The following is a 27,941-nucleotide window of genomic DNA, read 5'->3' on the forward strand; positions in this document are numbered from 1 at the left end:
GCCACTCAGACGTCCCTCTATTAAACATTTAAAGAAGAGTTAATACCTATTCTTCTCAAATTATTCTAAAAATAGAAGAGGAAGGAAAGCTTCCAAATTCATTCTATAAGGTCAGCATTATCCTGATACCAAAACCTGATAAATACACTACAAAAAAAAGAATTAGAGGCCAATATCTTGATGAACACAGATGCAAAATTCCTCAACAAAATGGTAACAAATCAAATCCAACAATGCATTAAAATTTTTTTCACCACAATCAAGTGGGATTTATTCCAGGGATGCAAGAGTGGGCCAATATTCACAAATCAATGTGATACAACATATCAACCAGAGAAAGGATCAAACATATATGGCTATTTCAATTGATGCAGAAAAGGCACCTGATAAAATACAACATACATTTATGATAAAAACTCAATAAAAGTAGCTTTAGAGGGAACATACCTCAATAAAATAGAGGCCATATATGACAAACCCACAATAACATCATAATCAATGGTGAAAACTGAGAGCTTTTCCTCTAAGATATAGAACAAGACAAGGATGTCCACTCTCGCCATTTTTATTCAACATGGTACTGAAAGTCCTAGCCACAGCAATCAGACAAGAAAAAAGAAACAAAAGGAATTTAAATTGGTAAAGAGAATATTAGAGTCTCTGCTTACAGATGACCTAAAACTATATGTAGAAAACCCTAAAGACTCCACCAAAACTACTATAACTGATAAAGTCAGTAAAGTCCCACAATACCAAATTAATATACAGAAATCTGTTGCACTTCTATACACTAATAAAGAAATAGCACAAAGACAAATTAAGAAAACAATCCCATTTGTAACTGCACCAAAAAGAATAAACTACCTAGGAATAAACTTACCCAAGGAGATGGAAGACCTGTACTCTGAATACTATCAAACATCGATGAAAAAAGGAAAGCAAACAAATGGAAGCCATTCCATGGTCATGGACTGGGAAAACAAATATTGTTAAAATAGCCATACTACCCAAAGCAATCTACATATTTAATGTAATCCCTATCAGAGCACCAAAAGCACTTTTCACAGAACTAGAACAAATAATCCTAAAAATTTGTTTGGGACCACAAGAGACATCAAATAGCCTAATCAGTCTTGACAAACAACAACAAAGTTGGAAGTGTCATAATCCCAGATATCAAGATACACTACAAAGTTGTAGCAATCACAATAGTATAGTATTGGCACCAAAACAGACATGCAAAGGGAACAGAACAGAGAGCCCAGAAATAAACCCATACTTTTATGGCAAATTAATCTACAACAAAGGAGGCAAGCATATACCATGGGGAAAAGATTGTCTTTTTAACAAATGGTGTCAGGAAAACTGGACAGCTACATATAAAGGAGTGAAACTGGACCACTTTCTTACACCACACACATGAACAAACTCACAACAGATTAAGGGCCTAAATATGAGACCTCAAATTATAAAGTTCAATGAAGAAAACATAGGCAGTAATTTCTTTGAGATCAGCCATAGCAACATTTTTCTATATATGTCACCTAACGTGAGGAAAACCAAAGCAAAATGAAACAGCTTGGACAACATCAAAATTAAGAGCTCTTGTAGAGTCAAGGAAACAATCAACCAAATGAAAAGACACCTGTCTGAATGTGAAAGGATATTTGCAAATTACATACCTGAAAAACAGGGTTAGTATCCAAAATATATAAAGAACTTACACAACTCAACACCAAAAAACCCCAAACAATCCAATTAAAAAATGGGCAGAAGACATTTCTCCAACAAGACATACAGATAGCCAACAGATACATGAAAAGATGCTCAACATCACTTATTATTAGGGAAATGCAAATCAAAACCACAATGACCTATCTCCTCACACCTGTCAGAATTGCTAAAATCAAGCACACAAGAAACACGTGTTGGTGAGGCTGTGGAGAAAAAGGAACCCTCAAGCACTGTAGGTGGCAATACCAGCTGGTGCAGCCACTGTGGAAAACAGATGGATGTTCCTCAAAAAGCTAAAAATAGAATTACCATATGATCCATTAATTCTACAACTGAGTATTTACCCCAAAAATATGAATTTGAATGTTTACTGCAACATTATTCACAATAGCCAAATTGTGAAAGCAAGCCAAGTGTCCATTGATAGATGAATGCTTAAAGAAGAGGTGGAATATATACAAAATGGAATATCATTCAGCCATAAAAAATGAAATTTTGCCATTTGCAACAACCTGGACAGATCTAGAGAGTATAATGCTAAGTAAAATAAGCCAGAGAAAGACAAATATCAGATGTGGAATTTAAGAAGCAAAACAAACAAACAGAGACAAGGGGTCCCTGGGTGGCTCAATCGGTTAAGTGTCTGACTTGGTTTTGGCTCAGGTCATGATCTCACAGTTTGTGGGTTCAAGCCCTGTACTGGACTCTGCACTGGCAGTGCAGAGCCTGCTTGGGATTCTTTCTCTCTTTCCCTCTTCCTCTGCCCCTCCCTTGCTCGCTCTCTCTCTCTCTCTCTCTCTCTCTCTCAAAATAAATAAATAAACCTAAAAAAATTTTTTTAAAGAAATAAAGAGACAAAAAAATCAGACACTTAAATATAGAGAACAAACTGATGGTTATAGATGAGAGGTAGGTGGAGGATGTGTCAAATAGGTGAAGGGGATTAAAAAGTACATTTATCATAACGAGAGCTGAGGAATGTATAGAATTGTTGAATCACTATATTGTACACCTGAAGCTAATATGACACTGTGTGTTAATTATAATGGAATTAAAAAAAAACTTGTTCCTGCAGCAGTTATTAGTAAAATATCCATGTCCCACCACCTCAAAGCAGTTGCAAACGTCCCTAGGTTTCTTAGGGTATTCGTGTCCATTTATCCCTCACTTGGCTCAAGTGCTTCAGCCTCTTCACAGATTGGTAAAAACGGAATCCCAGTGGGACTGGTCCTTAAAGGAAAGAGAAGCATTCAAGCCAAGGTGGCTGTTAAACAGGTCCAAGCCTTAGGTGTTTGTGTATAGGGACAACCATTTGAATGGATGCAGCCGGTCACCCAGAAAGGGTTTAGATGGAACTTGTAGCAATGGCAAGGGCACATTAAATGCATACTGTTAGGTTTCCGGTCACAGTTACGGCAAGGAGCTGGTTGTGGTATTGCATTTTAGAACACCTGTGTGCTACTTACCAGGCCTTACAGCAAGTAGAAGACGTGACTAAAAGAATCCCAGTGACCATTCGCATTCAGTACCCTAGAGCAGGAGGGCTAAAGGATACATTTCAAGAGTCCAAGTCAGGCATTGCCCAAAAATCCAGACTGTAGCCAAATGGCATGTCTTCTTGCAACAACATAGTACCTTGATAAACATCCCTCTTATTGTAGATCTGTACTCCATTCTTGGCCTTGTGACTCATGTCACCTCTGAAGGATAGCCATTAGCTAGCTGAGGCAGCAAAGCCACCGCAGCTGCCACTCTTTATGCAGAAAGGAGGTGGACCGATCCCTGAGCATGCCTGTACACTGAAGAGTCAACAAGAGGTGACCCCTGCACCTTGACAGCTATTGCCATCCAACCCTCAACTGAAAGTATCTGGAAAGATTCTGGCACTGGACACAGTAGCCCACTGCAGTGGGCTGAATTGCAAACAGCATAGATGGTATTGTTCCATGAGCCTGATTCCACTGTTCTATGAATAGATAGCTGGGAAATCTACAAGGGACCAGCCATTGGCTTCTCCAATGGGAGGCACAGGACTAGATGGTGGCAGGGTGACCACTTTGGGAAACAACATGTAGAACTCCAATGCACATGAGGTAAACATTACTGTTTACCATGTAGATGCACACACCTCACCTGGTAATCGACAGGCTGATGAATTGGGCTGCATCCGCCTCCTAGAAGACATTCCAATGGAAGACACTGCCACCTGGCTACACAACATGAGAAATCAAGGACAACAGACGTTGTGGGCCATTGCTAAGAACTGGGGCTTGCCGCTGCATGACAAAGACATTGCAACCATCTGCCAAGAAGGCCCAACCTGTGCCCAGGATTGACTATGACCTTTACTGAGAGACACCAGACAGATAGTGGGGAGGGGGGCACCTCATTCAGAGATGGAAGATTGACTATATTGGTCCCCTGCCTCACTCTGATGGCTGCTGTTATGTTTTGACATGTGTGACACTTATTCAGGACACCTGCAAGCCAACCCCAGTAAATGTACCACACAGAGGGCCACCATCTGTGGCCTGGAATAGCTGTGTGCTGCATACAGGGTGCCCACTGACCCTGACAGCAATCAAGTCTCCCACTTCAGAGGACATGAAGTGCAAGTGCGGGCAAAAGCTCAAGACGTCCATTGGCATTTCCATCTACCATACAATCCCACCCCAGCTGGGTTGATAGAATGCAGGAGTGGCCTGTTGAAACAACTAACTAGAAACCCATTCACTGGCCTTTTGGACACATCACCTGTCAACAGCTATATGGACATTAAACAAACGTACATTCCAGTCGACCCAGTGCCTATACTCACGCAAGGGCCTGATGTCACCCTTAGAAATATAAGTAGACAGCATGCAGGAAAGATGTTCTTTGCTGCAGGTAGGCACACAAGGGAACCTTTTACTGCCCTTGCCACAAGATCTATTTACAGGGGAACATGTAATTGCCTGTCCCTGGAAATGGCAAACAAGTCCACAGTGTTTTGGGTTTTTGGCCCTATAGGGATAGGGATAGAACAGGTCCTAACCATCACCCCATTTCTTCACCCCACTCCACTGAAAACAATGAAAACATCCCTAGGCCTCTCATAAAAAAGGGACACTATCATAATTGCCTTATGGAGCATTGTTTTACCCCCATAACCTTTTCAGATTTGACCCACCTTGTAGCAGAAGGGGAACAAACAATTTGGTACTGCAAACCTGGAGCTAAACTGCAGCCAAGGGTGGGGTTATTTCAGAACACCACCACTTCCTGCATTCTATTAGACAACTGAGACTTTCCTTTTCTGGTGCCTACTCAACAGCTTACTTTTTGCCCTTAGATTCTGCATAAGAAACCTGTTTACTGAGTGGGCCCTGACTATAGCTTCTCTACAGAATAAGACCAACTGTTGGGTGTATAGTGAACTCCCCCTATCAGCGACTGTGGGCCTCCTCTGGGGAATCCAAGCCACCAACCTCAGCATTTGGGAAGGCTTCTACCCTTGGTGTAACACCTTTAGGGCCCCTACCCGGACTGACCCATATTCACTAAGTGTTCAGGCTTCCCACCCAGAAAGACACAAAGGACAAAATTTTCCAATTGATATGGGAATAAATAAGACTCTGCCAATGGAATATGCCATTGGGAAGGCTTGGAATGATTAACTGCAACCCAGGTGCAAATTATGGGAGTGGCCCCATGGTGCATAGTGAGGCGCAACAGGACCACAAATGCTATAGGTCATAACGTAGGATGGACATGCACACAACAATGCAATTAACACTGTACTCATCACTGATGATACTTGGCTGTGGAAACAACATGCATCCGTTCCTGTGGGTGCCTTCCTCTCTCTGTGGGGATGGTTCTGGGCATGTGGTACTCATGGCTGTCCCTACTTAACCTATAACTAGACTAAGTGCTGCACCTAGGGGTGGCCCTACCTGCCAGGCTGTATACTCACCCAGTTACAGGAGAAGCCTACCAACTGGGAGGTGGTCAGGGCCCGATATAGAACCAACAGATCATCTTGATGGTTCCATCCCCTGTCCACTCTCTCCCCTCTGTGGCCACAACTGACATAAAATGGTGGGTACAGACCTTAGCCAAATGCATGGTTGCCACCTTTAATTCCACGCATAAGGTAATCATCCTCCTTACCGGGGAGGGTTTCCAAATGAGAAAAGTAGTTCTGCAAAGTAGGATGGTTTCTGACATATGTCATCATCAAGGCAGATTGCAGCACGTATATACCTGACTATTCCACATTTCTCAAGCCATGGCTAGTTTAAACACAGATATTAAAGCTATTGATTCCCTGGACACTGGTCTTGCTAGTGCTTGTTTAAATAAAGCACTTGCCTTCTTCCTGGAAAAATGTTTTTTGTAGTTTCTTAGCTATTTGTGTTCTATCATTTGGATGTTGTGGCTTATACTGTTGCTGTGGGATTTGATTGCAGCGCACCTCAGCATACCTGGCCCCAGGAACATCATGGAAGAGGAGCACGTAAAGAATGTACAGGCCATTCAGGGTGTGCTGGGATGAGTATATGGTACATGCTGGATAGCTAGTTCATGCAAGCATAACCCAAATGCCTGTTAATCACTATCTTGAGAATGTAGAGATCCCATCCTCCCTCCATATTCCTATCAAGCAGTATATGCAGAAAAAATGCTGTTCAGTGTTCAAAGTCAGGGGCTCTGGGGCACCTCCCTTATAATGAAGGGTGTCCTGGCGGCAGGCCTCGATCTCCTTAAAAACACTGGCCATGCAAGGAAGGGAAGGGCCACTGGTGGCTGCGGATACTTAACTGACTGATCCACCCAGGTGGTGATGCCCCAAGATTCAGCAATTCTATTCCTCAGTATTAACCAAAGATAAATGAAACTTATGTCTACACAAAGCTTTGCTCACAAATGTTCATACCACGTTATTTGTAACAGGCCCAAACTGGAAATAATACAAATGACCATTAATGACTGAATGGATAAGAAAATATGGTTATGTTCAAATAGTGGAATACAAGTCAGGAACAAAAAGAAACAGACTACTGACACATGTATTAATATGGTTAAATCTCCAATACATTATGCTACATGGAAGAGGCTACAATTCTGCTCAAATCCATTAAATAACATTCTGGAAAAGGTAACACTATGAGGACAGAAAACAGCAGTGATCGCCACAGGCTGGGTTGTAGGAGGACCTGAACACAAAGGGACTTGAGAAATTTTAAGGGCATGTTAGAATCATTCTTATCATGATTATGGTGGTGGTTACATGAATGTATTAGTCAAAACTCACAGAATTGCCACAAAATGCATGAAATTCATCACATATAAGTTGTATCTTAAGTTAAAAAAATGTCTTAGTGTGCTGTAAATTGTACTTTAATGTGTGAAAACTGTAATGTTTTCAACAAGCTAGTAAAATCATGGAATAAAATAGATTCTGGAAGCAACAAGTATGCAAAGATTCATAATATAATAGAAAGGGATTTTATAATAGAAAGGGATTTAAAAATCATTGAAAAAGATAAATTTTTTCAATAAAGGGTTAATTGATTCAACCAAACTCATTGAATGCCTACTATGTGCCATGGAACTGCTTTAGACACTATACAGATAGCAATTAAAATAGAAAAAAATTTATTCCTTTATTGTGCTTGCATTCTTGTTGTGAAGATAGACCATAAATACAGTAAATAAGCAAGTATCATCGTAAGTTATAGGGTGATAAGCACAGTAAAGATAATTAAAATGGGGCAAAGAAAATGGAGGGTGATGCAATTTTGACGTGGGAAAACTAGTAGTCATGTGGGAGAAAAATAGATTCCTACACTTTATACCTTAATGCAAAATAAATTCTGGGAAGATGTTTCATTTAAGTGTAGAAAATAATTTCAAAATATAGTAGAAATTTTGGTGTATATATGAAAATCTTGAGTAGATACTTTCTAAGTATGACCCTAACGGCATGAATCATAAAGTATAGATATATTCTATTGCATGAAAATTATAAGTTTCTGTATAGTGAAAAGCTAGAGAAACTGGGAAAAATTACTTGCCCTATATAGAATATAATAAAGATTGATATATTTAAGTTTTCAATCCAACAACAGAGATACAAAACACAATTTTAAATGGGCAAAGGTATTTTGCCAACAAAGAAATTCAACTCTACGAAAAAAGTATGTCAAAGAGATGTACATTAGAACAAACATATTTACTAATATTGATAAGATCAAAGATGACTAGTGTGGGTAGGGAGGAAATGCATACCTCTGTATCTTGGTGTAGGAGAGCTTATCAATATCAATAGCCTCATAAGCATTTCTTTTGACACAGAATTCCACTTCTAAGAACTTATCATAAGGAAATGATAACACACAGAGATTTGGTCTCAAATATTTGTCACTTTCTGCAACAGTAAAAGTTGTAAACGATGTCCAGCTATATCTATTTAAATAAATTATGGCACATCTACGCCATGACAAATTTATTACACAGCTGTTAAAAATGTTACAGTAAATCAACTCAGCTATTGGCAGAACCTCAGTAAAAATTTTGAAATGTTAAAAATATATAATCAAATGTATATGTGTATTTTATTAACCTGGAAATATATTCATAATACATCACTAAGGAACAAATGTATTTTTAAACACATATAAGCATGGCAAAAATAAACTATTGGGACTATATGAAAATAAAAAGCTCTGCGTAGCAAAGGAAACAATCAACAAAACTAAAAGGCAACCTATGGAATGGGAGAAGATGTTTGCAAGTGACATAGCTGATAAAGGGTTAGTATCCAAAATATGCAAAGAACTTCTACAACTCAACACTAAAAAAAAACAAGTAATCCAATTTAAAATGGGCAGGAGATATGAACAGACATTTCTCAAAAGACGACATACAGATGGCCAACAGACACTTGAAAACATGCTCAACATCCCAAGGCATCAGGGAGATGCAAATCAATGAGATAATACTTCCCACTGTCAGAATGGCTGGAATCAATAACACAAACAACAAGTGTTGGTGAGGATGTGGAGAAAAAGGAATGCTTATGCACTATTGATGGGAATGCAAACTGTACAACCACTCTGGAAAACAGTATGGAGTTTCCTCAAAATATTAAAAAAAAGAACTACACTGTGATCTGGTAATTGCACTATAGGGTATTAGCCCAAAGAATATGGAACACCAATTTGAAAAGATATGTGCACCCCTATGTTTACTGCAGCATTATTTACAATAGCTAAGATATGGAAGCAGCCCAAGGGTCCACTGATAGATGAATGGATAAAGAAGATGTGTATATACATACAACGAAATATTATTCAGCCATAAAAAGAAATGAAATCTTCCCTTTTGCAATGACATGGATGGAGCTAGAGAGTATAATGCTAAGTGAAGTAAGTCACAGAAAGACAAATACCGTATGATTTCACTCCTATGTGGAATTTAAGAAACAAACAAAGGGGAACAAAGAGACAAACCAAAAAACAGACTCTTAACTGGATTACCAGAGGACAGGTTGGTGGGAAAATGAATGACCTAGGTGAAGGGGATTAAGAGTACACTTATCATGATGAGCACTGAGTAATATATAGAACTGTTCAATCACTATATTGTACACCCGAAATATAACACTGTATGTTAAGTACATTGAAATTAAAAAACTTAATAAAAAACAAATGTAAGCATGATACCTTATCCATAAACAAACCATGTATAAAGAACCTAAAATAACAGGTTTCAGAAATTAAGAATTACTATTTATGGGTAGATTTATTGCTTGTCTGTATTTTCTGATTTTCCTAATAGAACTTTTGTTGTGTTATTTTTGGCTTTTAGCATACAACTTATTTATGGTGTTTTAGTTTTTTTTTTTAATTTTTTTTTCTTTTTCTTTTCTTTTTCTTTTTTTTTCATGGTGTTTTAGTTTTAAAAACACTTTTACACCTATTATTTACTTTTATTATTAGTTTTTAATTATGTAACACCCAGTAGATAGGTACTGTAGATAGAAATGTACCAGTTTACAGATGGATGATCTAAAGTTTAAAGAGATTTAGTGAGTTCCCAAGTGCCAGGTGAATCTTAGATGCCAAAGCCGAGCATTAATTTCAGCTCCTACTCCAAATCTAATAACACCTCCCTGGCTGAAAACACCAGTGTATCTCACAGGGATTAATGCAAATACCAGTATCTATGCAATAAGTGTTTGCAATTTAAAAAACAAAACAAACAAAACCCCACTTCATTTTGTTTGGAGGAGGTAAGAAGGAAATGCTTGCCTTGCTCAGTCTATTCAAAATTTGCCCCTCTCTTTTTTTCCCCTTTGCGTGTTTTGTTTCTTAAATCCCACAAAGGAGTGAAATTGTATGGTATTTGTCTTTCTCTAACTGACTTACATTGCTTAGCATTATATTCTAGCTCCATCCATGTCATTCAAATGGGAAGATTTCATTCTTTTTTATGGCTGAATAATATGAATAATAATAATATGAATAATATTCATATTATGTAGGTGTGTGTGTGTGTGTGTGTATCTTCCACATCTTCCTTATCTATTCATCAATCAATAGACACTTTGGTTACTTCCATAATTTGGCTATTGTAAATAACACTGCTATAAACACAAGGGTGCATGTATCCATTTGAATTAGTGTTTTTGTATTCTTTGGGTAAATACCCAGTAGCGCAATTGCTGGATCATAGGGTAATTCTATTTTTAACTTTTTGAGAAACTTCCATACTGTTTTCCACAGTAGCTGCAAACAGACTTTTAACTGAGGGGAGGTGGGTTACCAGAGGGGAGGTGGGTAGGAGGATGAATTAAATAGGTGATGGGGATTAGGGGTGCATTTGTCATAATGAGCATAGAGAAATGTATGGAATTGATGGATCATTGTATTGTACACCTGAAACTAATATAACACCATATGTTAACTACAGTGGAATTAAAAACTTAAAAAACTTTGCCTCAGTCCTGGGCAGAAAATGTATAGCTAATATCAAGACCTAAAATTTAATTAAATAGCAGAGTTTACTCTTCAGTAATGGCCCATGATAAAAAGTCATAGAAAATGGAAATGAATTCATGGGTAGTCTGGAGTACTATTTGGATTCATTAGTTTCCCCCTTATTTTCCATGTAATCTTTGTCTAGATAGCAAGCAAATTACAGCAGTGACCAGTTAATGTCCTCTTCAGCACTACTCACTCTCCAACATATTGGCACAAACTGCTAAATGGTCAAATAAGTGGCCAAGAGGAAAGCAGAAGAAAAATCTCATGAATATTTCTGCAGTTCCAACACATGTGATTCTAAGAACATATTGTTACCTTGCCATGGGTACATAGTAAAAATGCCTTCAGGTCAAGGGCAATAGGAAGTACTTACTCTCAGGGAGATTACTCAGAAACAAGTCAAAATTAACAAAATTCCAGTGAGCATGAAGAGGCCTTTAATCAGAAAACTGTGTTCACTTGTGTTCTGGGTCCCATTTGCTCATAGACAAAATTAACAAAACTGGGAACCAGAATATATCCAGAAAAAAAAAAAAATGAGAAAGGAACACAACTAAGGAATAAGTAGAATTCTGCAATCCTCTGTTAAGAAGAAACTTTATAATAAAATTAGTGTCTATTCAGAATATTTTCACATTTTTTAACTAGATGAACATTTATTTGTGAATGTGTGAAAATAATTCTTTCAAGCATGGTACTTATCTGCAAATTGAAGTTGAGTCATTGTTGTGTACTCTCCCTCTCAAACATTTTGATACCTTTCCATAGTTCTTCTCTTTTGCCTCAACACAAGCTCTACCTTTGCAAAGATAAGAAATCCACTGATGACCCCCCTCCTCCAAACTTCAAACTGACTTACTCATATGAATTGAGAAAGCCAATGTCTTCATCATCATCATCATGGAACCTGGAGAGTCGTTCCACTATACTTTAACCACCAACAAATGCAAAAACATGTCATTAGAAATTTGCTACATGGATGAGCGATGTGAAAATGTATTTGAACAAGAATTCCTTGAATCTAAAGGATATAGCAAACATGACTTAGCTCACTGGATGGCCTAAATTTTTAGGAAGAATTTTAGACTTATTGTTCAGAAAACTGTATTCTCATGGATACTTCCAAATCTCTCTAGTTTTCTCTTCCCCTCCCCCATCCCGTCTCTCCCTCATCCCTACCCTCTACCCCTCTCCTTCCCCTTCCCTCCCCCACCCCCCACTTTGTCTCCTTTCTGTCTTCTGCCTCTTTCACCCTCTTTGTCTTTCTTGGGTGTGCGCTCGCTTGCGCGCGCGCGCTCTCTCTCTCTCTCTCTCTCTCTATATATATATATATCATTGATATATATATATATATATATATATATATATATATAATTGATCCAAATAAATGACATCAGTAGTCTTTAATGCACCATCGTTGAGAGGTAAAATATATCACAGTAGTCAAATACTTCCGATGCCACTTTATTCAAGTCAGTGTGAAGGATTAAAAATGTACATGGAGCTAAGTGAGTTCATAGACTTACTTTTTTTGGTTGAAATTGATACATTTGCTATAGAATATATAAACTAATTGAACTCTTAAAAATATGTCGATTAGTTATTTGGAATCTGAGTCCCTCCCACCACCTTCTACTCTTCACATATCATGGATAACTTGGATAGGATGTACATAATTGTTAGAAACAAGGACTTCATAACTAATTTGACCTCATAGACTTTAGTATCCCCCTTCCTCTCTCTGTATATATTTATATCTCACCTTTCCTTGGGTGCTTTAACACAGGTTACTCTTTTCAACTCACTTGAGTCATAGCTAAGGGATTTAAAATGCACATTGTAAGACTCCATGTCTTTCTAGGCTTATTTTTAAATGCAAATTAGTGTCAATTACTCTAGATTTATAATCTGGCTGACCTAAGAATATAACATCCTAATCAGTTCATTGAAACCAGGTATATAATATTTCCCTAGAAACTAACTTTACATGTTTGTAATGAAAATCTTAGTCCTGTAGAAAAAATTTATAAAATCAAGTTTATGTATACTTCTTTTAATCCCCAAATATAATACCATTTTGTGGTTAAATTTGCTTCAAATTGAACCTCAGTCTGTAGATACTAATCTTGCTTGCCCTTGTAATTTTCTGTCTTAACTCCCTACACCACCTATTAACCCTTCAAGAATCATAGAGGTCTTTCCTGCACCTCAGAAAGGATCAAATAACTCCTGACCTGAGTTAGGGGCTGCCTCCAGTGTGATAGTGGGTTTGGGTTTTGTGCTGAGGGTTCCTCTGCTCCCTGTCCACTGCTGATTCCTCCTTGCTCCAAATTCAATTCTGTCCTCTCTTGGCCCCATACACTCAGGGGGTATGTCATCTCATACCTGGGCAATTTCATAGTTTCCTAAGTGTTTTGGCTGCTACAAAAAGTAACAGACTATTTCCTTTTATGACCTGGTCTCCTTGCCCCAAATAGATCCAGAAAAGAAAGTTACTTTCTGAAGCTTGCAAAGACTTGAGATAAAGTGTCAAAGAAACTCTGTATTGCCATGAGCACTTTCCTGAATGAACTTCACAAATCTCAGTATCTCCCTTCCTCTATCTCCATGTATTTATATCTCACCTTTCATCAAAGGGTCAACACTAGTTACTTTTTTCCCCTGACTTGGGTCATTGCTAAAGGATTAAAAATGCACATTTTAAGACTTCACATGTCTCTCTAGATTTGTTTAATTTTTATATGAAAATTAGGTACAATTTGGCTACAATTTGTACTCAAGTGGACTTAAAAATAATTTAATCAGCCTTGGATACCTGGCATTCAATGTTTCCCTACAAATGAGGCTTTATATGCTTAAAATGAGACTCTTACTCCTGTGGACAAAAACTTAATAAATCAAGTTTGTGTACATTTTCTTGACTCCTGAATCTTCTCCTTGCTCCAAAATGGGTTTATCTCCTCTCTTTTTCTACTTTATTTTTTTAAGCTTATTTATTTATTTTGATAAAGAGAGCACGAGAGAGCATGAACAGGGGAGGAGAAGAGAGAAAGAGAGAAAGACAGAGAATCCCAAGCAGACTCCATGCTGTCAGTGCAGAGCCCAACACGGGGCTTAATCCCGGGAACCATGAGATCATGATCTGAGCAGAAATCAAGAGTCAGATGCTTAACTGACTGAGCCACCCAGGTGCCCCTTTGTTCCGCTTCCGTTAGAGTCTCATACATGGGGCATTTTGACAATTTCCTAGGGGTTTGGGTGGCCACTAGCTAAGGCTGACAAACAGGAGAGGAATAAGATGCATCCCCTCATGACCTGTTTCTCTTTTATCCAACTCTGTCTAAACTGGAGACAAAGTCACTTTCGTATGCCACAGTAATTTGGAAATGGTGTCAAAGACTCTCAGTGTCTTCTGGAAAATAGTACGGAGGTTCCTCAAGAAAATAAAAATAGAACTACCCTACAACCCAGTAGTTGTACAGCTAGGTATTTATCCAAAGGATACAAACATGCTGATTCGTAGGGGCACATGTACCCTAATGTTTATAGCAGCACTATCAACAATAGCTAAAGCATGGAAAGAGCCCAAATGTCCACTGTTTGATGAATGGATAAAGAAGATGTGGTATATATATATATACACACATACACATGTGTATATGTACATATATATATGTATATGTATATGTACATATACATATGTATATACATATATATGTATATGTACATATATATACATACACATATATGTATATGTACATATACATATGTATATATGTATATGTACATATACATATGTATATACATACATATATATGTATATGTACATATATATACATACACATGTGTATATGTATATACACATATACACACATATGTATGTGTGTGCATATATATATATATATATATATATGAATATTACTCAGTGACCAAAAAGAATGAAATCTTGCCATTTGCAACAATGTGGATGGAACTAGGGTGTATTATGCTCATTGAAATAAGTCAGAGAATGACACGTATTATATGATTTCACTCATGTGGAATTTAAGAAACAAAACGGATAAACATAGGGGAAGGGAAGCAAAAATGAGATAAAAACAGAGAGAGAGACACAAACCACAAAAGACTTAAATGCAGAGAACAAACTGAGGGTTGCTGGTGGGGTGTTGGGTGGGGGATGGGCTAAATGGATGATGAGCATTAAGGAGGGCACTTGTTGGAATGAGCACCGGATGTTATGTGTAAGTGATGAATCACTAAATTCTACTCTTGAAATCATTATTATACTATATGTTAACTAGGATTTAAATTAAAAAAAAAAAAAACAAGGAAGACACAGAAGGAAAAAAAAAAAAGACACTGTAATGTCTTGAATGCTCCTGAAAATGAACCTCCAAATCTCAGTCTCTCTCCCTCCCACCGTCTCCATATGTGTCTTTATACATGTATAGTTCTGTTTACATCTCTATTTATATCTCACATGTCCTTGATGATTTCACCAGAAGTTACTGTTGTCAGTTCACTCAAGGCAATGCTAGGGGATAAAAATGGGACAGAGTCAGACACTACATGATATTCTACATTAAATACTTCAGGTCAGTTAGTTAAAATTACTCTCCAAATTACAAGATAGTTAACTCTTTTAAAATTTACATATAAATCAGTTATTTGAAACCTGGTATGTCGTTTCCCCCTAGAAATGAGGCTTTTTGTCTTTGTAATGAATACCTTGCACCTGTCAAAAAAATTAATGACTCAAGATTTAGGTACAGTTCTTTACTACTGAATCTGACTCAATGTGTAACATTCTTTTTGGGTGGGATTTATTTATTTACCTCAGCGTAGGAATACACCTCTCTTGACCAATCTAATTTCCTCATTTGCAAGTCTTTCCAACCCATCTGTGCTTTTTAGGAATCATGGATGTCTTTCCTGCCCCTCAGCTAATATCAAATCACTACAGGTCTGGGTCAATGACTCTATCCAATATGATGGTAGGTCTGGGCTTGGGCACCCCCAGCTGCAAATGGTGGCAAACATACACAGATCCAAGTCTATAGGCTCAATTATTTTCTGCTGAGGCACCCTCTGCATCCTGTCCCCCCATATGTTTGCTGTTTATAATTTACTAGTATTCTCTTTCCTACCCTAGTACAGACTCAGACACAGGCAATCTGAAAATTTCCTATCAGTTTGGCTGCTCATAACCGACGGTGAAGACTGGGGGTAAGAGAACTCCTTCTATGACCCGTTCATCTTTCTTCTACCTTGATTCAAAAATCCTTGATTCTATATTACATATAGAAGCTTACCATGAGAAGACTTTACAAACAATCAAGAGAACGGTGTATCCCCACGGGGAGTGAACATCCCAAATCCCATCCCAAATCCCAATATGTGTGCGTACAGACACATATTTATGTATGTATTCATCATAGCTCACTTTGCATTGGAGAGTCCTTTGGAGGATACTGCTGTCCATTCACTCATGGCAGTTCTAAAGGATTAAAAGTAGACATAGTTAGACACCACATGACTTCTAGACTTACTGATTTAGTTCAAATTGTTTACAATTACTCTTGAACTTACAAAATGGTTGATACTTAGAAAATTTGCCTGCAAATTAGTTATTTGAAACCCAATATCTCATTTTTCCTAGAAATGAACCTTTATATGTTTGCAATATGTATTTTAGACCTAGCAAAAACATGAGTGATTCAAGAGTTAAGTACAGATCTTTTCTACTGATGCTGGCTCAGTGTGTACCAGCCTTTCATGGTGGAAATTATTTCAATTCGACCTCAATTTGCAAGTATACATCCTTCTTCCCTCCCAAATGTTCTGCTTCTCAAGTCCTTCCTTCATCTCCTTTTACCACTCTTGCCTTCTCTGCCCTCAGATAGTGTCAAGTAACTGCAGGCCTGAGGCAGGGGCTCCCTCCATGTGACTGTAGGTTTGGATCTGGGACAGCAGCCTCATATGGTGGCAGAACTCTTGGAGGGTGAACGATCCAGGTTCAATTAGCACCTTTCTTTCTGCTGAGGGCTCCTCTGTCCCCTGGCTACTGGCACCTCCTCTTTTGTCCTAGTAGGATTCTGTTCCCTCTTTACCCAGCCTAGTAAGACTCATACATAGGCACGCTGGAAATTTTCAAAGGTTTTGGCTTCTAGACACTAAGAGGAGGAAGGATTCCTCTTAGGACCTGCTCCTCTTTGATCCAAACAGATGCAAAAAGATAGGAAGTTACCTACAGGTGCTACAGTGAGAAGATTCAGAAACAAAGACACCGTATTGTCATGGATGATCCTGAGAATGCGTTTGGAAACCTTATCCCTTTCGCTCATAGCATTTGTTTTTGAACGTGTCTTTGTGTGTCTGTGTGCATATAAATGTAGACATACATATGTGCATATAAATATATATTTATCTTTATTCATTTATATCTCACATTTCACTGGTGAATTCCTCATAGCCATCTGATTTCGATTCAGTCAGGGCCGTGCTAAAGGATTAAAGAGGTACATAATCAGACACCATGTGTAATACTAGACTGACTTTCCTTCATTTAAATAACTATAATTGCTCTATACTTACGAACTGGTCAGTCTTTAAAAATTCATGTATTTACCACCTAATCGAACCTGGTAGGTCATTTTTTTTAGTAGAAATGAGGCTTGGGGTGCCCCTGGGTGACTCAGCTGGTTGAGCGTCTGACTTTGGCTCAGATCATGATCCCATGATTCCGTGAGTTCAAGCCCAGCAATGGGCTCTGTGCTGACAGCTCAGAGCGTGAAGCCTGCTTTGGATTCTGTGTCTCCCCCTCTCTCTCTGCCCCTCCCCTGCTCATCTCTATCTGTCTCTCAAAAATAAACATTAAAAAGATTTCTAAAAAGAAAGAAAGAAATGAGGCTTTATATGAGATGTTAATGACTACCTTAGGCCTATAAATAATGCATCAATCTGTAAGTTCTTTACTGTCACTCTAAACTGATTGTGTAACAGCCTTTTGTAGTAGAATTTATTTCAAATTCAACTTCAGTTTGGAGACAGCCATCCCTCTTATCCATTTAAATTCCTGGTTCTGAGGCCCTTCCCTCTTCTCCTGACTTTCATCTAAGGGTTTGGCTGCTAGAAAGGGAAACAAATCCACTCAGGGTAAGAAGTACCCCTCTTATGTCTTCCCCTTTTATTCAACTAATTCTAAAAAAAAAAAAAAAAAAAAAAAAAAAGATAGAAAATTACCTACATATACTACAGTGAGAGAACTTAGAAGCCGTATTGAAGACACTCCGGGGAGGAGTTAAGATGGGGAATGATTAGGGAGACCCCAAGCTTGTCTAGTCCCTTGAACACAGCTACATATTTATCAAATCATTCTGAAACCAAAGAAATCAAACAGAGGTTTGAGAGAACAAAACTCGCGAGACTGCAAGTGGAAAAGTGACCACCCTTTAGGAGGTAGGAGTCATGGAGAATTTAATGGGGGAGCTGTTGTTCTGGGTACAGCTTGGGGAGGGATCCTGCTTGGAGAGGCTACTGCAAAGTAGTATAAGTAGCGGAACACAAAATCTCAACTTTTAGCAGTCTGCTACCACGGAGGAAGTTCCCGGCTTAAAGGTGCTCAAGTGGTGAAGTGGAGCAGAATCCCAGGAGTGACAGTGAGGTCTGAGAATCCCTTGGGGCACAAGAAAGACACACGCCATGCCAACATACTGTGCTGTTTCCAGGCATAAGAGAGGGGACTCGCTCTGGCAGAGGGCAGCAAACAGGAGTGCTAGCTGTCTGCTCTGACATAAGCTCTGAACAGCGGTATATTCATGCCACTGCTTTTTTGGCACAGGCTGGCAAAAACCTGGTGAGACCCTCCCCCAGAGGAATACTGTGGGTCTGCCCCCACCGGGATCCCTAATATTTGGGATTTTTAAACTCAGTTGTAAGCCTGAATAAAAAAGCTTGGACATAGGCAGGGTGAATGCAGGGTTCTGATGAAAACCGGGGACACAAGAAGGGTGATTAATTGCTCTTCTGTGAGGTTTCCCTGAAGAGTAAGTGGCGCAAGCATTTAGCTCCAGGGCTATAGAGCAGGGAGCTGCCATTTTCAATCCACTTTTCAGAGCCAAAAGGCTTCAGGGAGCAAAACAGCACCACCTAGTGGAGGTCAGAGCCACTTACACCAAGCCCCTCCCCTCGCACCCTAGAGGCGAATTTCCGCTCAAACAAGTCAGCCTGAGAATTAGTGCAGCAGGCTCCTCCTCCAGAAGACCAGCACCAACAACTCACTTGCACCAAGTCTACTGGGCAAACAGATCTAGGAAACATAGGATCTAAATTCCATTTTACTTTTATTCTTTATGTTTTTATTATTACTTTTTTCATTCATTTTCTTATTTTTTTTAAATTCATCTTAAAATTTTTACTTTTTTGGGGTTGCCTGGGTGGCTCAGTAGGTTGAGCCTCCGACTTCAGCTCAGGTCACGATCTCTCAGCTTGTGAGTTCTAGCCTCACGTCAGGCTCTGTGCTGACAGCTCAGAGCCTGGAGCCCGCTTCGGATTCTGTGTCTCCCTCTCTCTCTGTCCCTAACCCACTCACACTCCATCTCTGTCTCTCTCAAAAATAAATAAACATTAAAAAAAGAAAATTAAAAAAAAATTTACTGTTTTTTTTACATTTTTATGTATACATTTTTATATATACATATCCTCTTACTTTTTATCGTTTGTTTTCATTTCATTTCATTATATTATGTTTTAATTTGGGTCTAGACTCCTAACAAGCCACCCAAAGCACACCCAGGATCTAGGGTGGTTGTTGTTTTTAATTTTTTTCTTTGTTTGTTTTCTTTAGTTTTTCTTTTCTTTTATGGACAAAATGACAAGATGGAGAAACTCACCCCAAAAGAAGGAACAGGCAGTAGAACTCATGGTCAGAGATTTTTTTTTTTAATTTTTTTTTTCAGCATTTTAATTTATTTTTGGGACAGAGAGAGACAGAGCATGAACGGGGGAGGGGCAGAGAGAGAGGGAGACACAGAATGGGAAACAGGCTCCAGGCTCCGAGCCATCAGCCCAGAGCCTGACGCGGGGCTCGAACTCCCGGACTGCGAGATCGTGACCTGGCTGAAGTTGGACGCTTAACCGACTGCGCCACCCAGGCGCCCCTCATGGTCAGAGATTTAATCAAAGCAGATATTAAGTAAGATGTCTCAACTAGAATTTAAAACCGCAATTAAAAGGATGCCAGCTGGGGTTGAAGAAAGCATAGAAGACAGCAGAGAATTCCTAAACTAAAATCTTGTCAGCCCCAAATTAAAAATGCTGTAACCAAGGTGCAATTTCAAATGGATGCCATGATAACGAGGCTGGATAGAGCAGAGCAGCGAATCAGTGATATAGGAGATAGAATTATGGAAAATAATGAAGCTGAAAAGAAGAGGGAAACAAAGACAAAAGATCATAATACAAGACTTAGAGAACTCAGTGACTTATTAAAGAGGAATAACATTTGTATCATAAGAATCTCAGAGATGAAGAAAGAGAAAAGGGGGCAGAAGGTTTATATGAGCAAATTATAGCTGAAAACTTCCCTAATATGGAGGACATACATCTAAATCCAAGAAGCACAGAGAATCCCCATTAAGTTCAGCAAAAGCCAACCATCGCCAAGGAATACCATAGTCAAATTCACAAAATACACAGACAAGGAAGAAATTATGAAAGCAGCAAAGGAAGAAAAGTCCTTAACCTACACGGGAAGACAAATCAGGTTTGTAGCATATCTGCCCACAGAAACTTGGCAGGTCAGAAAAGAGTGGCAGGATAATTAAACATGCTAAATGGGAAAAATATGCAGCCAAGAATACTTTATCCAGCAAGGCTGTCATTCAGAATAAAAGGAGAGATAAAGAGTTTCCCAAACAAACAAAATCTAAAGGAGTTCATGACCCCCAATCCAGCCCTACAAGAAATTTGAATGGGAACTCTTTGAGTGGAGAAAAACAAAACAAAACACCAAAAGCAACAAAGACTAAAAATGACCAGAAACACCAACTCCACAGGCAACACAATGGCACTAAATTCATATCTTTCAATAATCACTCTGAATGTAAATGGACTAAATGCTCCAATCAAAAGACATAGAGTATCAGAATGGATTAAAAAAAAAAAAAAAACAGATACATCTCTATGCTGCCTACAAGACACCCATTTTAGATCTAAAGGCACCTTTAGGTCTAAAATTGCCTTTTACCTTTTGTAGCAACATGGATGGAACTGGAGAGTGTGATGCTAAGTGAAATGAGCCATACAGAGAAAGACAGATACCATATGGTTTCACTCTTATGTGGATCCTGAGAAACTTAACAGAAACCCATGGGGGAGGGGAAGGAAAAAAAAAAAAAGAGGTTAGAGTGGGAGAGAGCCAAAGCATAAGAGACTGTTAAAAACTGAGAACAGGGGCGCCTGGGTGGCGCAGTCGGTTAAGCGTCTGACTTCAGCCAGGTCACGATCTCGCGGTCCGTGAGTTCGAGCCCCGCGTCGGGCTCTGGGCTGATGGCTCAGAGCCTGAAGCCTGGTTCCGATTCTGTGTCTCCCTCTCTCTCTGCCCCTCCCCCGTTCATGCTCTGTCTCTCTCTGTCCCAAAAATAAATAAGCGTTGAAAAAATAAAATTAAAAAAAAAAACAAAAACTGAGAACTGAGGGTTGATGGGGGGTGGGAGGGAGGGGAGGGTGGGTGATGGGTATTGAGGAGGGCATCTTTTGGGATGAGCACTGGGTATTGTATGGAAACCAATTTGACAATAAATTTCATATATTAAAAAAAATAAAATAAATAAAATTGCCTTTTAAAAGTGAAAGTGAGGGGATGGAGAACCATAGATCAGGCTAACTGAGGTCAAAAGAAAGCTGGAGTAGCCCTACTTATATCAGACAAACTATATTTGAAACCAAAGGCTAACATGAAATGAAGAATAGGTCTACCCTAATAATTAAGGGGTCTATCCATCAAGAAGATCTAACAATTATAAATATTTATGTCCCTAACTTGAAAGAACCCAAATATATAAATCAATTAATAACAAACATAAAGAAACTAATTTATAATAATACAATATTATTAGGGGACTTTAACACCCCACTTACAACAGTGGACAGGTCATCTAAGCAGAAAATCAACAAGGAAACCACATCTTTGAATGACACACTGGAACAGATGGACTTAACAGATATATTCAGAATATTTCAACTTAAAGCAGGAGAATACACATTCTTTTCAAGAAAACATGGAACATTCTCCAGAATATATCATGTATTGGGTCACAAATCAGCTCTCAAAAAGTACAAAAAGATCAAGCCCATACCACACATTTTCAGACCACAGTGGTACAGAATTTGAAATCAACCACAAGAAAAAATATGAAAACAACATGAGTACTTGGAGATTAAAGAACATCCTATTAAAAAATGAATGGGCTAACTAAGAAATTAAAGAGGAAATTAAAAAGTACATGGAAGCCAATGAAAATGAAAATACGACAGTCCAAAATCTTTGTGGTGCAGGAAAGGCAGTCAGAAGAGGGAAGTATATAGCAATCTAGGCCTTCCTAAAGAAGAAATGAATGTCTCAAATACACAACCTAACATTACACCTAAAAGGGCTGGAAAAAGAAAAGCAAATAAAGCCCTAAATCCGCACAAGAAAGGAAATAATGAAGATTAGAGCAGAACTCAATGATATCGGAAAAAAACAAAAAATGTAGACCATAACAGTGAAACTAGGAGCTGGTTCTTTTAAAGAATTAACAAAATTGGTAAACCCCTAGCCAGATGTCTCAAGAAGAAAAAAGAAAAAAACAAAATAGATAAAAAATAAGAATTAAAGAGGAGAGATCACAACTAACACCACAGAAATACAAACAACTATAAGAGAATATTATGAGCAAGATATGCCAACAAATTGGGCAATGAGCAAGAAATGGATAAATTCCTAGAAACATATAAACTATCAAAACTGAAATAAAGGGGCACCTGGGTGGCGCAGTCGGTTAAGCGTCCGACTTCAGCCAGGTCACGATCTCGCGGTCCCGGAGTTCGAGCCCCGCGTCAGGCTCTGGGCTGATGGCTCAGAGCCTGGAGCTTGTTTCCGATTCTGTGTCTCCCTCTCTCTGCCCCTCCCCCGTTCATGCTCTGTCTCTCTCTGTCCCAAAAATAAATAAACATTGAAAAAAAAATTAAAAAAAAAACTGAAATAGGAAGAAATAGAAAACTTGAATAGATCTGTAAGTAGTAAAGAAATTGAATCAGTAATCAAAAATCTCCCAACAAACAGGGTCAGATAGCTTCCCAGGAAAATTTTACCAAACATTAAAGAAGAATTAATACCTAATCTTCTCAAACTATTTAAAAAAATAGAAATAGAAGGAAAACTTCCAAGCTTATTCTACGAGGCCAGCATTACCTTGATTCCAAAACTAGACAAAGACCCCACTAAAAAGGAGAATTACAGACCAATATCCCTGATGAACACTGATGCAAAAATTCTCAACAAGATACTAACGAGATACTGGCACAAAAACAATCAATGGAATAGAATAGAGAACCCAGAAATGGACCCTCAAATGTCTGGCCAACTAAATCAAAGCAGGAAAGAATATCCAACGGAAAAAAGATGGTCTTTTCAACAAATAGTTGAAGAATGGGAAAACTGGACAGCAACAGGCAGAAGAATGAAAACGGACCACTTTCTTACACCACACAAAAATAAACTCAAAATGGATGAAATACCTAAAGGTAAGACCATAAAAAATCCTAGAAGAGATAGCAGGCAGCAACCTCTTTGACCTCAGTGGCAGCAATTTCTTAGACATGTCTCCCGAGGCAATGGAAACAAAAGCAAAATGAACTATTAGAACCTCATCCAGATGAAAAGCTTCTGCACAATGGAAGGAAACAATTAACAAAACTATAAGGCAATTGATGGAATAGGAGAAGATTTTTGTAAATCTTCTGATAAAGTGTTAGTATTCACAATCTATAAAGAATATATCAAACTCAACATGAAAAAAACAAACAACCCAGTTCACACGTAGGCATAAGTCATGAGCAGACACTTTTCCAAAGAAGACATCCAGATGGCTAGCAGACACATGATGCTCAACATCACTCATCATCAGGGAAATACAAATCAAAACCACAATGAGGTACCACCTTGCACCTGTCAGAATGCCTAAAATTAATGACTCAGGAAACAACAAATGTGGGCAAGGATGCAGAGAAAGGGGAAGACTTTTGCACTCCCGGTAGGAATGTAAACTGGTGCGGCCACTCTGGAAAACAGTATGGATGTTCCCCAAAAAATTAAAAATAGACTACCCTACAACCCAATAATTGTACTACTCAATATTTATTCAAGGATACAAAAATGCTGATTTGAAGGGGCACATGCACCCCAATGTTTATAGCAGCACTATCAACAATAGCCAAAGTATGGAAAGAGCCCAAATGTCCATCAACTGATGAATGGCTAAAGAAGATGCGGTATACACACACACACACACACACACACACACACACACACACACACACACACACACTGGAATATTACTTAGTCACCAAAAAGAATGAAAGCTTCCATTTGCAATGACGTGGATGGAACTAGAGTGCACTATGCTAAGCAAAAGAAGTCAGTCAGCGAAAGACAAAAATCATATGATTTTACTCATATGTGGAATTTAAGAAACAAAACAGATGAACATAGGGGAAGGAGAGGCAAAATAAAATAAGATAAAAACAGAGAGGCAAACCTTAAGAGACAACTAAATATAGAGAAAAAAACAGGGTTGCTGGAGTGGAGCTGGTGGGGGGATGGATTAAATGGGTGACAGGCATTAAGGAGGACATTTGTTGGAATGAGCACAAGGTGTTATATGTAAGGGATGAAGCACTAAATTCTACCCCTAAAACAAACACTACACTATATATTAACTAACTTGAATTTAAATAAATAAAAAAGACACCCTGTGGATGCACCTGTCATTTTAAAAATCTCATATCTCTCTTTGTTGTTTTATGTGTGTATGTGTCTAGATTATACATACAATTTTAAATTTATGCATTCATATCTCACATTTCATTGGTGGATTCCTCATAGTTTTCTAATGTCAGTTCATTCTGGGCATGGCTAAAGAATCAAAAAGGTACATAGTCAGACACAATGTGTAATTCTAGATTTCCTTTTTTCCATTCAAATAGCTACAATTATTCTACAGTATGAGTTGGTTGAGTTTTAAGAGTCCAAGTGCAAATCAATAATCTGGAACTTGTGTGTCATTTCATATTAGAAATGAGGGTTTATATGGTGGTAATGATTATCTTAGGCCCATGAATAGTGAACACATCAAGACTTAGGTAAAGTGTTCTTAGTCATTACCCTAACCCAATATGTAACTACCTTTGGTGGTAGAATTTCAATTTGACTTCAGTTTATAGGTTTATAAGTACATATCCCTTTGACTCCAACTAATTGCATGATTGGCAATTTCCTCCATCCCCTGCTTACTCTTCATGCTTCATGGCTGTCTTTCCAGACCCTCAGACAGGTTAAGTAACTAAAGACCTGAGGCAGAGGCTCCCTCCAATATGGTGGTGGGTTTGGGGCACTAGTCTCACATGGCAGCAGAGTTCTGGAGTATGCAGGACAGACCCAGTTTCAATTAGCTCCTTTCTTCCTGCTGAGGGCTTCTCTGTCCACTGGCTACTGCTACCTCCTACTTTGTCTTAAGTAGGATTCTGTTCCTTCTTCACCCAATCTAGTAAGACTCATACATGGACATTCTGGAAATCTCCAAAAGGTTTTGGCAGCTAGTTACTAGGAGGAGAAAGGATTCTTCTTATGACCTGCTCCTCTTTGATCCAAATAGATCCAAAAAAAGGCAGGAAGTTACCTACAGGTGCTACAGTGAGAAGATTCAGAAACATTCAAAGACACTGTATTGTCATGGATGATCCTGAGAATGCATTTGGAAACCTCATCCCTTTCATTCATTGTATTTATGTTTGCATACATGTCTTTGTGCATCTGTGTTGATATAAGTATATTCATACATATGTGCATATACATATATATAAATCTATATTTATCTTTGCTCGTTTATATCTCACATTTTACTGGTGACTTCCTCATAACTGTCTGATTTCCATCCAGTCAGGGTTATGCTAAAAGATTAAAGAGGTACATAGTCAGACACCATGTGTAATAAATACTAGACTGACTTTTTCCATTTAAAAAGCTACAACTGCTCTATACTCAAGAACTGGTCACTCCTTAAAAATTCATGTATGTATCACCTAATTGAACCTGGTAGGGCATTTTTGATAAGAAATGAGGCTTTATTTAAGAGTCTTTTATGGTTTGCCTCCCTCTCTGTTTGAAACTATTTTTCCCCTTCCCTTCCCCCATGGCCTTCTGTTAAGTTTCTTAAGTTCCACATATGAGTGAAAACATATATCTGTCTTTCTCTGACTGGCTTATTTCACTTAGTGTAATACCCTCCAGTTTTATCCACGTTGTTGCAAATGGCAGGATTTCATTCTTTCTCATTGCTAAGTAGTATCCCATTGTATATATAAACCACATCTTCTTTATCAATTCTGCAAAGGAGAGGGGAAAATGGGTGATGTGGATTGAGGAGGACACTTGTTGGGATGAGCACTGAGTGTTAAATGTAAGCAATAAATCATGGGAATCTACCCCCAAAACTAAGAGCACACTGGGTACACTGTAGGTTAGCTAACTTAACAATAAATTATATTAATAATAATAAAATAAAATGAAATGAGAAGAGCTCCCCCCAGAAAGAAATGAGGCTTTATATGGGATGCTAATAACTACCTTAAGCCTATGAAAATTTATGCATCAATCTATAAGAAGTTCTTTGCTATCACTCTAAACCCAGTGTGTAACAGCCTTTTGTAGTAGAATTTATTTCAAACTCAACTTCAGTTTGGAGGAAACAATCCCTCTTATCCATTTAAATTCCTGATTCTGAGGCCCTTCCCTCTTCTCCTGACTTTCATCTAAGGGTTTGGCTCCTGCTAAGAGAAACAAATCCATTCAGAGGAAGAAGCATTCCTCTTGGGCCCTCCTCTTTTAGATTTAACTAAATTTAAAAGAAGTTACCTAGATATACTACAGTGAGAGAACTTAGGAGCAGTATTGAAGATACTCTATTGCTGTGGATACTCCCGAGAAGGTTTTTTACAAATATTAATCTCTCTATTGTTTTATGTATTTGTTGAGATTATACATACAATTTTAAATTTATGCATTCATATCTCACATTTCATTGGTGGATTCCTCATAGTTTTCTAATGTCAGTTCATTCTGGGCATGGCTAAAGAATCAAAAAGGTACATAGTCAGACACAATGTGTAATTCTAGATTTCCTTTTTTCCATTCAAATAGCTACAATTATTCTACAGTATGAGTTGGTTGAGTTTTAAGAGTCCAAGTGCAAATCAATAATCTGGAACTTGTGTGTCATTTCATATTAGAAATGAGGGTTTATATGGTGGTAATGATTATCTTAGGCCCATGAATAGTGAACACATCAAGACTTAGGTAAAGTGTTCTTAGTCATTACCCTAACCCAATATGTAACTACCTTTGGTGGTAGAACTTATTTCAATTTGACCTCAGTTTATAGGTTTATAAGTACATATCCCTTTGACTCCAACTAATTGCATGATTGGCAATTTCCTCCATCCCCTGCTTACTCTTCATGCTTCATGGCTGTCTTTCCAGACCCCCAGACAGGGCTAAGTAACTAAAGACTTGAGGTAGAGGCTTCCCCCCAGTATAACAGTAGGTTTAGGATGGAGTCTCAGCCTAATACAGTAGCAGAACTCTTGAGAGTCATGGACACATCAGTCTATTATCTCCATTGTTTCCTCCTGGCTTCAATGTGCCGCCCACTGTAGACTCTTCCTTGTTCCAAATACCAATCTCTCCTCTCTTGGCTCACCCTAGTAGAGTCTCATATACAGGCCATCTGGTAATTTCCTCAGGGTTTGGCTGCTACCCACTAAGGCTAACAAACATGCTTAGAGGAAGAAGCATCCCTTTCATGACCTGCTCCTATTTTAAGTGAATCTGAAAATAATAGTTATCTACAATGTAAA

General features: G+C 38.4%; 1 protein-coding gene across 2 annotated transcripts in view; it reads right to left on the minus strand.

Annotated features, from left to right (window-relative positions):
* The window catches only part of LOC101096867 (phosphatidylinositol 3,4,5-trisphosphate 3-phosphatase TPTE2), a 206,431-nt gene that overhangs the window by 97,440 nt on the left and 81,050 nt on the right, over positions 1 to 27,941 (minus strand). For both annotated transcript variants that reach the window (XM_045052406.1, XM_019825824.3), the window contains 8 exons: positions 27,101 to 27,154; positions 25,923 to 25,976; positions 24,889 to 24,942; positions 17,215 to 17,268; positions 16,210 to 16,263; positions 15,247 to 15,300; positions 12,529 to 12,582; positions 11,626 to 11,694 (listed from right to left, as the gene is read on the minus strand). In XM_045052406.1, the coding sequence (XP_044908341.1) occupies positions 11,626 to 11,694; positions 12,529 to 12,582; positions 15,247 to 15,300; positions 16,210 to 16,263; positions 17,215 to 17,268; positions 24,889 to 24,942; positions 25,923 to 25,976; positions 27,101 to 27,154 (447 nt within the window). The remainder of the gene's footprint in view (positions 1 to 11,625; positions 11,695 to 12,528; positions 12,583 to 15,246; positions 15,301 to 16,209; positions 16,264 to 17,214; positions 17,269 to 24,888; positions 24,943 to 25,922; positions 25,977 to 27,100; positions 27,155 to 27,941) is intronic.

The sequence above is a fragment of the Felis catus genome, chromosome A1 (assembly GCF_018350175.1).
Source record: "Felis catus isolate Fca126 chromosome A1, F.catus_Fca126_mat1.0, whole genome shotgun sequence".
NCBI lineage: Eukaryota > Metazoa > Chordata > Mammalia > Carnivora > Felidae > Felis > Felis catus.